We start from the raw sequence: 11,839 nt of genomic DNA on the forward strand, positions 1-11,839 counted from the left end.
ATCATCAGCTCAATGAATTCTAGCACTAGTTCTTTAAAATGCAGGGGAAAATGGGCTCTTATTAATCTAAAATACTATTGTAGCAAGATCATCACTCTGACCAGTATTTTATTGTTACTACATGGTTTTTTTGGTTGTTTTTTGGTTTTTGGTTTTTCCTGTCATGGGGCCCGAACTCTGGGCCTGGGCACTGTCCCTTAGCTCTTCAGGTCAAGGCTAGCTCTCTACCACTTGAGCTACAGTGCCACTTTCAGCTTTTTCTGCTTATGTGGTGCTGAAGAGTCAAACCCAGGCCCTCATGCATGCAAGGCAAGCACTCTATCACTGAGCTACCTTCCCAGCCCTACTACATGTTTTAATAGTATTTGCCACCCGCTTTGAGCCATCCAAGGCAAATGAGTTTGGTGGCAGAATAATTGGAATGCTAATTTTGTATTGCCACCTAGTGGTATTGTAGCTAATAACATCAGCAAATAAAGGAGCAGCATTTTCTGATAGTGTGGTTCAGACATTTTAGTGTGTAGGAATATCCTTGAAGTTAATACAATAATTGTTCTGAATAATATTTTTATAGTTTATCATTTGCTTAAAAAGAACAGGAATATTCTTTTTTCACTTTCCTTTGCAAAAAAAAATTTTAATATTCAAATTCTATACAAGTTGATATATTTTGTTCTTTTTTTTTTTTTTTTTTTTGGGTCCGGTCGTGGGACCTGAACTCTGGGCCTGGGCGCTGTCCCTCAGCTCAAGGCTAGCGCTCTACCACTTGAGCCACAGCGCCACTTCTGGCTTTTTTCTTTTTGCTTATGTGGTGCTGAGGAATCGAACCCAGGGCCTCATGCACGCAAGGCAAGCACTCTACCACTGAGCTACCTTCCCAGCCCCGGTATATTTGGTTCTTATCTGGACTCAGATCTTGGTTACCCTGCTCTGCCAAGTCCTCTCCATCAGTGAGCCTGCCCCAGCTCAGGTGGTAGAAAGGATAAAGAGGTGAGACAGGAGGACTCACCTCCTCCAGGAAGCCCTTCCCCCTCAGCAGTCCTGTGGGCTCCCGTGGCCTCCACTTCTGCCTGCCTGCACTGTAAGATTGTCCGTGGCCTGGGCATAGAGAACAGAGGAGAGGAAATGAGGCTAACCACCCTCTGTGAGAGTAGGGGATCCCCTTCCTCCTTCCTGCTGTATCCTTCTGCTTTGCTGCTCCTGGCACCCACTGCTAGGTTTTGGGCTGTATTAAATGAAGGAGAATGGAGTACCAGAGAGGAAACTGGTTTTCCTTCCATTCTGCTTGCAAATTGTTCCTTTTCAGAGTCCTCGGATAGCTGATCAGTGTATCATATCCAGGATTGGGTATGCCATTTAGTGGGAAAGGCAGAGTGGAGTGTGCTTACTGTATCTTACTTGAAACCATAACTAAAAATAACTTTGAGATGCTGGACTAAGTCAGTTATAATGCACCCACTTAACAGAATATTACTTTGCAACTTATAAAGAGTGGGAATGTTCTGCATGTGCAGACACAGAATGGTTGTAAAGGAGTACGATTAAATAGCACACTACAGATCATTTGGTGGGAATACATTTGTGTGTGCATGTTTATTCATGCTTAGTTATGCATAAAATTAGAGATATACAAAAAAATTAGTAAGCAGCTTTGTTTTTGAAGGTAAAAACTAGAAAACTGAGAGACTAGAAGACTAGAATGTGGTTATATAGCTACTTCTGCAGAACTCTTTTCTTAAGCAGTAAACTAAGGAAGAAGGAAATGCAGCCGGCATTTTATTTTATGGAAGCAGATGGTGCTTGGAGTGTTGACTTAGTACTTTTCCTGGTTAAATGTCACCCCAGCCTGCAGCTCTATTTAAATTCTCCTCTTAGGGCAAGCCTCTGTGAGGAAGTAGGGAGGTGGTTCAATGAGAGGTAACTACATCCTAGTATTTTTAGATTCCTCTGTCTGCCCATTCTAAACTAAAGAGGTTTAATTGAGGTCTAAGGTCTGTGTAGGTGTCAGTGTAAGTATATTTTTTACCTACCATTTTATTTATTTTAGTGCTGGTCCTGGGATTTGAACTCAGGGTGTGGGCCCTGCCCTTGAGCTTTTATGCTTAAGGCTAGCACTCTAGCATTTGAGCCACAGCTCCACTTACAGCGTTTACAGTCCTCAGATCTCAGCCTCCTGAGTAGCTAGGATTACAGGCATGAGCCACCAGCGTTCAGCTAATCTACCATTTTAAATACCTACCCATGTGTGATCCTTTTCAAATTATCTTAGGCATTGTATTTCTGTTTGTAGGTTAATTCACCTAAATAAGATTGATCCCCATGTTCCAAATGAAATGCTGTATGGACGCATAGGCTACATCTATGCTCTTCTTTTCATCAATAAGAACTTTGGAGAGGAGAAGATTCCTCAAAGTCATATTCAGCAGGTAACAAATTTCTGTGCTTTTTACAAGTCTTCTAGGAATCTCCCTTATTTACTCTGCCTAAAATATTGGCTCTGTCTCACCACTTAGCACATTCCAAGCTGGATGTACAATCAGAGCACCAACAGCTTCACACCGAGTATTGCTAGAAGCCTGTGGGGGGAACTGTCAGGCAAAGGCCTGAGGACAAGAGTTCAGGGGCCCTTTCAGAGGAGGCAGAGCCGGTGTTCCTCATAGGTGTACACATCTCATTTTGGGCCTTAGAGGTGCTTAGACTTTCCCTGGACCTGTGAATTCTTTATTTTTTTTTTTAACAATTGTTGTTATAAAGGTGATACACAGAGAAGCTATAGTTACATAAGTCAGGTAAGGCATGCATTTCTTTTGGACAATGTCACTCCTTCCTTTGCACTCTTCTAGCCTGTGAATTGTTGATTATCTAGTGAAGTGACTTCAAGATCCTCCCTACCCTTCCTCATTGAAGCAGAATACAATCACACTCATTTCTCTGAAACAGAAGTAACACATGCCCTTCCCTGGCCAGAAGACACTGTCTAATTTGCTACCAGTTCTTTGAAAGCTCTTAGAAAAATCCCTTTCTCTGCCAGGAAGATTTTTAATTATCTTGTTATTCTGGTCACCTTTCTCCCTGTAGATTTGTGAAACAATTTTGACCTCCGGGGAAAGTCTCGCTCAAAAGAGAAACTTCACAGCAAAGTCTCCACTGATGTACGAATGGTACCAAGAATATTATGTTGGGGCTGCCCATGGCCTGGCAGGAATTTATTACTACTTGATGCAGGTAAGGAATGAGTTTGGTGTAGCTTATCATGTGTTTTCCTGACACAAGTAAGTTCTTGTGAGGGCGATGGATCCTGAGCCGTTTACTTTTCTTGTCAATCACTATGCCACGCTGCTTGTGATCACTTGATCCACACAAACCAAACAACCAAACTACAGTTTACGTGTGTGTGCGCGCGCGCACACACACACAAACGCACGCTCAAGGCTAGTGATCTACCATTTTAGCCAAAGCTCCATTTCTGGCTTTTTGGTAGTTAATTGGGAATAACAGTCTCATGAATCTTCCTGCCCACACTGGCTTTGAACCTTGATCCAGAGATCTCAGCCTCCTGAGTAACTAGGATTATAGCCCTGAGCCACTGGTGTTTAGTCCTTTGTAAGAGATATAAACATAAAAATCACTGTATTTGAAATGAAACTTGATCTGTAGGTGAACATTATTGCCACCTGTGCACACTCAAGTATTTGGGCCTATAATTTTGTGGGAAGAACCTTTTTGCTCTTTTCAGCAAATGCCTTGGATTAATAAGAACTAATAATATTATTCTAGGGTTTGGAATGTGGCTTAGTGGTAGAGTGCTTACCTACCTTGCATGAAGCTCTGGGATCCATTCTTCAGGGCCACATAAACAGAAAAAGTCGGAAGTGGTACTGTGGCTCAAGTGGTAGAGTGCTAGACTTGAATAAAAAGAAGCTCAGGGACAGTGCCCGGCCCCTGAATTCAAGTCCCAGGGCTGGCAAAAATAATAATATTCTACACTATAAGGGTGCAATTCATCACAAGAGGCGATGAATTTTGTACAAAATCAATAAATATAGTGCCTAAGGTTCACTTAGAGCGAAGCCCAGGGACTAGATAGAGATAGATAGATAGATAGATAGATAGATAGATAGATAGATAGATAGATAGATAGATAGATAGATAGATAGATAGATAGATGTGTATTATATTTGTGTGTGTGTGTGTGTGTGTGTGTGTGTGTGTGTATTCAGCTAAAAGATAGCTGAATGTGCTGTACCAAGTAGTTCTTAGGTTCTGATAATGTTGGAACACATCATATAGACTGAAACCAATAGAATTCACTGCAGGAAATGAGAGAGATTGCCAGAGGAGAACTTTTCACAGAATGCCATTTTCAGGGACTTAACAAGCTCTCCTTAAGGAGAAATTTGCACTTATGAGTAAGAATTATGGCAAAGGAAAATTGAATCTTAATACCTCCTGGTCCTAGTGGTACCCACTGCACCTTCTTAGAGCACAACGTGGCATGAAGAAGTGCTTCATTAATATGTTCGACATGAGTGCTGGCTGGCTGGGTAGCTGGTTGTGATATATGCATTGGTGTCAGACCTGTCCCCTGCCAGAATGAAGCTGAGAACCTCAAGGTTATTATTGCTTTCTAACACAGAGTCACACTTGTAGTGCTGCTGATGATCAGAGGCCAGCTGTTTGTTTTGTTTTATTTTGCCAGTCCGGGGGCTTGAACTCAGGGCCTGGGCACTGTCCTTGGGCTTCTTTTGCTCAAGGCTCACACTCTACCACTTGGGCAACAGCACCACTTCCAGCTTTTTCTGTTTATGTGGTACTGAGGAATGAAACCTAGGGCTTCAGACATGCAAGGCAAGCACTCTACCACTAAACATTCCCAGCCCCAGCTGTTTGTTACATTTTCTTCTCAATTAGAAAGTTCTGGACAGTAATTAGGGTTCCTAACTATTTAAATTTATATTCCTTTTTTCTGGTGCATTACCTTGTGGCTCTTCTTCTTCAGAAGTATGTGTAAATTCTCAAGTGTTGTAGAAAAGGAGAGTCTTCTGAAGCTCAAGATGAGCTCCAGTCATGTATGTCTGTGACTGAATGTCCTTGTGACCTTTTAAATCAGATGATCAGGAGACATCTTCTGTTCTGCTTCTTTCTTTTAGCTGAAATAAGAAATCTGAAAAACAAGGGTTTTTTTAATTCATAGGTTATTGTCTGTTGGAAATGACTTAATTTTTAATAATAAAAACCCATAATAATAGATACCTTTGTATCAACACAAAAATAAGGCAGGCATGGTGATACATCTCTGTAATCCCAGCACTTGAGAGTCTGAAACAAGAGAATCTCAAGTTTAAGGCCAGCCTGCACTTCATAACAAGGCCCTGTCTTAAAAGAAACATAAAATGAAAATAAAATAAGATACAAATAAATTTTAGCTCATGTTGGATAGTTCCTTCAAGTTTATTCACTGAAAGTGAGTGTGGACACTGTCCTTTATGCACAGTACAGTCAATCGCTGTGTCCTCTCAAGGACACGGTGCCCTTTCAGCCCCATCACATTCCAGTACCACCTTCTCCCACTGTTTCATCCCCCCCCCCCCCCAAGCTCCATGCTCCTCTTAACAGAACATCACTCCCTCCCTACTCCTGCACAGTCCTACCTGACAGAGACCGCTGCCCTCCACCTTCCCACAGTCCCATGCTCTGCCTGGAAGAACAGCACTCTGGATGTATTGAATGTGTTGTTTACAGAGTGACCAGTGCATTGAGTTAAGGACAGACAGAACCAAAAAAGAGAAACTAAGAACTGTAGGAAGGTGGGAGGCTCATATGCCCTGTGTCAGTGTATCCTGTGAGTCTGTTCACTATTGTCTGAGGATAATCCATGCACAGCTCCATTCTGAGTCTTCTGCAGAGCTGATGTCATTGGACATCAGAGTCAGAATTGTGAGACTCTCTTTCTATGGAGAACATGCCCTGCCACTTCTTGTATGTGGGAGGGGCAGGCGGGGGGAGTTGGCTGGCTGGCTTTGAACTGTGATCTTCAGATCTCAGCCTCCTGAAGAGCTAGGATCACAGGTGTGAGCCCCCGGAACCCAGCCCCTGAGATATTTTTGTGTTCTAGGCTATCACTCTACCACTTGAGCCACAGTTTCACTTCTGGCTTTTTTTGGTAGTTTTCATTGGAGACAAGAGTCTCAGACTTTCCTTCATGGACTGGCTTCCAATCGCAATCCACAGATCTCAGCCTCTGAGTAGCTAGGATTACAGGAGTAAACCACCAGTACCCTGGCTCTTCGTAGTTTTTAAAGCATGCTTCAGGTTCTGAAAGTTTAAGAAACTCCTCACAGACTCACACTCAAGTTTTAATATGGAAACGTTATTTGTGTGTCTATAAGTGACGACAAATATATAGAGGCAATGCATACAGTTGTCCATAATAGTTAACTAGTAGCCCAATTTGAGTTACTTTAAAAGCATAAAATGAAGTCACAGAGGAGTAAATAAAACAAAGAAGTCCATTAAGTGAAAAGATGTGGGGGCTGGGAAGGTGGCTCAGTGGTAGGGCACTTGCCTTGCATACCTGAGGCCCTGGGTTTGATTCCTCAGCACTACATAACCAAAAAGAAAAAAGCCAGAAGTGGTGCTGTGGCTCAAGTGGTAGAGCGCTAGCCTTGAGCTGAAGAGCTGAGGGACAGCGCCCAGGCCCAGAGTTCAGGCCCCACGACTGGACCCAAAAAAAAAAAAAAAAAAAAGTGAAAAGATGTGGTAAAATCCAAAGCCTTTTAACGGCTCTAATTCCTTTGGTGTGGTTTGTTTCTGTTTATTTGTCTATCTGTTTCTAATTTAAAACTTAACAGTCTTGGGAAGGTCTTGTTTGCTTTAGCAGAAACTCTGCATCTCATTCTTAGCCCAGCCTTCAAGTGAACCATGGGAAGTTATATGGTCTAGTCAAGCCCAGCGTGGACTTCGTTTGCCAGCTGAAATTCCCTTCAGGCAACTACCCGCCCTGTGTGGATGATAACCGGGATCTGCTGGTGCACTGGTGCCACGGCGCCCCCGGCGTCATCTACATGCTCATCCAGGCCTACAAGGTAGCGTGGGTTCTCTCCAGATTTCATAATGGAAAATTAGTCCGTAGAGGGGTGAACTTATTTATCACTTATTAGAGCCAAGATAACTTCACTAAGTGGATTAGAAGTTGTCCTCACAGTACCTATTTTATTATAGCACACACTAGTTCATAGAACAAGATACTGCTCCCCACTGGTGGAGGATCAAAATTATCAAGGCAAAACAAAAATAAATATCCTACAGCTCAGTTAAAAACATAGCTCTCACGCATTGCTGATGGAAATGTGAAATGGTAAAGCTGCCATGCAGAATAATCTTATAGGTCCTCAAAAACAGTAAACATTTAATTAATATGTAATCCATTAATTCAACTTAGAGGTATCTACCCAAAAAAAAAAACTAAAAGCAAAAATTTAAAGGGGCCGGGTGCAATGGCTCATACCTGCTATTAGTGTTTCAAGACACTAACCTGGACAAAGAATTAAAGAAACTGTATCACAAATAACAAATTGAGCATCATACATACTTGTAATCCCAACTGTGCTGAGGCGGAAAGAAGAGGATTGTAGTCCAAGGCCACCCAAGGCAAAAGCACAAGATCTTTCCTGAAAATAGCTAAAGCAAAAAGCACTATGGGTATGCGGTCACAGGTTGAGGCCCCAATTTCATACTCCAATACCACCAAAAACAAAAAAATCAAAGATACATGTACATCAATGTTCATAACATCTTTCAGTAAGCCAAAAGTAGAACTTATCCAAGTATTCATCAGTAGATGAATGGATTACAAAACTATGATTTATACATGCAGTGAATATTATTTTGTCATAAAAAGAATTGAATTCCAATATATACTGAAGTATTTATTAATCTTGAAAGCATGCTAAGCAAAATAAACCAGACACAGAAGGGTATGATACGATTCAGCTTGTATGAATCTATATTTGACAGGAGGTTGTCTAGAATAGGAAGATGGGGAATAGGGATGTATCACTTGATGGATATGGGGTTTCTATTTGGAATGACAAACAGGCTTTTCAAATCAATAGTGATGCTGTTTTACAGCATTTTGTGTGTAAAACCAGTAAACTATGTGCTTAAAATTGTTCAAATTGTAGCTTCTATAATAATGTATATCTTATTGCAATAAAAAATACAAATGTCACTCTTACATTGCTCACTATAGCAAACCTGCAATCAAGGAAGAAAAGATTCTTAATTGAAAAAAATAGAAGTAAATCAAGATATTTATGATCTTTGGTACCATGTCCATAAATTACAAATATACAGACTATAAGCAGACAATTGTATCACATAACTAAGTGTGTTTTATTGCATCAAATTTCATGTTTCAGGAATTTGGGTAGAATATAAAAAAAAAAAAAATCATTGGTGATGCTGGTTTTTAAACTCTTGTGCTTCCTAGGCAGGAGATCTGCCATTTGAGCCATGACTCTTTGGTTACTGTTCATATAGATCATCACTCTTTGCCCAGGCTACCTGGGCCTCATTCCTCCTGTTTATGCTTCCTGCATAGCTGAGATGTAGGCATGCACCACCACCCTCAGCTTTTTACTGGAGTCTTAAGAACTTTTTACCCAGTCTGTCTTCCATAATCCTCTCTTATCTACGCCTCCCAAGTAGCTAGATTACAAGCATAATCCACCACACTTGGCTTAATAGAAGTAACAACTTTTAGTCTATCTTTATGGACATTCAGTTTGCAATGAGATATCTACTCAGAACTTGGGCACTGGTAGCTCATGCCATAATCTTACCTGCTGAGGAGGTTGAGATCATGATTTGAAGCCAGCTTGGGCTGACAGATCTAAGAGACCCTTATCTCCAATTAAACAGCAAAAAGCCAGAAGTAGAGGTATGGCTCATCTTGTAGAGCAGCAGCCTTGAGAGAAAAACCTCGATGAGAGCTCAAGCCCCACATACCAGGCACATAAAAGAAAATTATCTACTGAAAATATTTGTGAGCCTTTGAGTAAGATATAAGAAGCAGCAAAAGATTTCGTTAGTTGAATAGTGACACTTCTTCAGTAAAACACATGTACACAAACATACACATGATTATGACGGTAGTGCTAGTCAGTCTAGCCATTTGTCACTACTAGTATAATACAGCTGTCTGCCACTAAATGCCTTACCTTCTCTTGCCAAACTCTACTTCCTTTCCCCCCTCTCTCCTTGTCTACAGAACAGGAAGCATTGTAATAGAGCTTTCTTTTTTGCAGGGGGGGGGAGAGGGGGGTCCAGTCATGGGGCCTGTACTCTGGGCCTGGGCGCTGTCCCTCAGCTCTTCAGCTCAAGGCTAGCACTCTACCACTTGAGCCACAGCGCCACTTCCAGCTTTTTTCTTTTTTGCTTATGTGGTGCTGAGGAATCGAACCCAGGGCCTCATGCATGCAAGGCAAGCTCTCTACCACTGAGCTACCTTCCCAGCCCAGTAATAGAGCTCTCTTATGTACCCTGAATAATGAAGGTCATGTTCTTTGAGTCTGCAGGTGTTCAAAGAGGAGCAGTACCTCTCTTATGCCTACCAGTGTGCTGATGTGATCTGGCAGTATGGGCTGCTGAAGAAGGGATATGGGCTGTGCCATGGAGCTGCTGGAAATGCCTATGCCTTCCTGGCACTATACAACCTCACACAGGATATGAAGTACCTGTACCGGGCCTGCAAGGTAGGCGTCAGAATTCCCCCAGAAAAATAGCTCCTCCAGGAAAGGGCACTAGTTCATCTGATACAATTAACTTAGTTGGAAACCATGAGTCTCCACATAAATACACACACACACACACACACACACTATACACTTTTTTTTTTCCTGCCTAGGGCTTGAACTCTGGGCTTGAGCACTATCCCTGAGCTCCATTTTTGCTTAGTGATTCTGCACTAACACTTGAGCCACAGTGCTCCTGGCTTTTTCTGTGATTAATTGGAAGTAAGAGTCTTATAGACTTTCCTGCCCAACCTGGCTTCAAACTGCAATCCTCAGATCTCAGCCTCCACCGGCGCCCAGCAAAACAAATCCTTGTAGGGCTATTCAGGTGAGTTAGATTCTCTTAAAGGGCATAATTTTACTGAAAAGCATTTACAGTAGAGAAAAAAAGGATGCTGGAGGGTTTGTTCTTTTCTTTCTTTTTTTTTTTTTTGGTCAGTCATGGGGCTTGAATCTGGGCCTGTGCACTAGTTAGTCCCTGAGCTCTTTAGCTCAAGGCTAGCGCTCTACCACTTGAGCCACAGCGCCACTTCTGGTTTTCTGGTGCTTCATTGGAGACAAGAGTCTCATGGACTTTCCTGCCCAGGCTGTCTTTGAACCATGATCCTCAGATCTTGCCTCCTGAGTAGCTAGGATTACAGGCGTGGGCCCCGGCACCCAGCTTCTTTCTTCTTTGAGAACCTTGGAAATACGTGGCTGAGACCCCACTCACTTCCTCTCACTCTGTGTACTCTATCTCTGACCATTTATTTCTCAGTACTGAACATGTGTCTTTGGCTTGCTAGTTCTCAGAGTAACATATAGGACAATCTTCACCAGCTTCTAGGAAGAAATCACTGCAGTAGTTTAACGTGGCTCTCGTTTTCAGTTTGCTGAGTGGTGCTTAGATTATGGAGAACATGGATGCAGGACCCCGGACACCCCCTTCTCGCTCTTTGAAGGTATTTTTCACATTCCTTATTGCTTTCTAATGTAAAGAGCTACTTCTCTGCTTAGTAATTCGTGTTTTTGAGTTTGAGTTGTATCAACAATCTAATTTTATACTCAACTCTTGCGACTATTTTATACTATGTGACATGAACATTAAAAATCAGCACAGGTACTCCCACAGACGTAATCCTAGTGGTTGTAAGGGTGATTACCATATATGGAGCCGGGTGTAACTCACCTCAGCAAAAAGCGTGCAGACATTACTTTCTTCTGTTCCAGAGGAGCCTGAATCACACAGTGCCCTGGGGAAGGAACTCACCTGAGGAAAATGACAGGGCAGTGACAGGAACTTGCTGCTGTCCTTTCCCTAGATAAAAAGGCTGATCCCTTCACCAGGAAGCCCTGTGTATGGAACTGTAGTGTGCAGATACAAGCAGATCCTCATTTTCTTTAAATCTGTGCCGTTAATATCAAATGTTCTCCATGCTGCTCTATAAAATGGAGTCATTTGGTGTAATAACTTCATTTTCTTCCTTTAGGAATGGCTGGAACAATATACTTCCTGGCCGACCTGCTAGTTCCTATGAAAGCCAAATTCCCTGCGTTTGAACTGTAAAAGGAGAGCAGCTATCGTGGCCTGAAGCCTGACCCTCCTGCGCACTCACATCTGGGCTGTGTGCTTCTGTTGCTTTTCAAGGAAATACAGAATCTAGCTGTGTATCTGAGTTAGTTGTTTCTTTTCAGAATTGTCATTGCTTTGACTATACTTTTATTCAAGAGTAGGCAAGAAAATCTTCTTAGATTTTCCCAAAAGGATGAATAATAAGTATTATTTACATGTATTTTAGGACTTGGAGGAAATCTTATTCTTATTTAAATTTATGAACATAGCTATAACTAGTTTATACCACATATAAATCAGCAGAGGCAAATATATGGCTGCTGCTAAATATCGCCCTCTACCTCTTCTGTTTCATACTTTAACCCCAACAAGGGTGAGTTTTAGGATTTGCTTTTCTTTGAATGGTTGATTATGGAAGGGGACAAAATATAGATTAGAGGCTTCTAGGAGAAAAGACACAAGAGCTGCAAACTAGACTTGGAAACTAGGCACC

The 11,839-nt window shown here is 41.9% G+C and overlaps 1 protein-coding gene across 2 annotated transcripts in view; it reads left to right on the forward strand.

Annotated features, from left to right (window-relative positions):
- Lancl1 (LanC like 1) overlaps positions 1 to 11,444 on the forward strand; it is a 36,653-nt gene extending 25,209 nt beyond the window's left edge. For both annotated transcript variants that reach the window (XM_042679150.1, XM_042679151.1), the window contains 6 exons: positions 2,291 to 2,426; positions 3,079 to 3,225; positions 6,903 to 7,085; positions 9,579 to 9,755; positions 10,663 to 10,735; positions 11,264 to 11,444. In XM_042679150.1, coding sequence (XP_042535084.1) covers positions 2,291 to 2,426; positions 3,079 to 3,225; positions 6,903 to 7,085; positions 9,579 to 9,755; positions 10,663 to 10,735; positions 11,264 to 11,340 — 793 coding nt within the window. In that variant the 3' untranslated portion in view covers positions 11,341 to 11,444. The remainder of the gene's footprint in view (positions 1 to 2,290; positions 2,427 to 3,078; positions 3,226 to 6,902; positions 7,086 to 9,578; positions 9,756 to 10,662; positions 10,736 to 11,263) is intronic.
- The last annotated feature ends 395 nt before the right edge of the window (positions 11,445 to 11,839 follow it).

The sequence above is a fragment of the Dipodomys spectabilis genome, unplaced genomic scaffold, assembly GCF_019054845.1.
Source record: "Dipodomys spectabilis isolate Male_0828 unplaced genomic scaffold, ASM1905484v1 ptg000051l, whole genome shotgun sequence".
NCBI classification, from domain to species: domain Eukaryota; kingdom Metazoa; phylum Chordata; class Mammalia; order Rodentia; family Heteromyidae; genus Dipodomys; species Dipodomys spectabilis.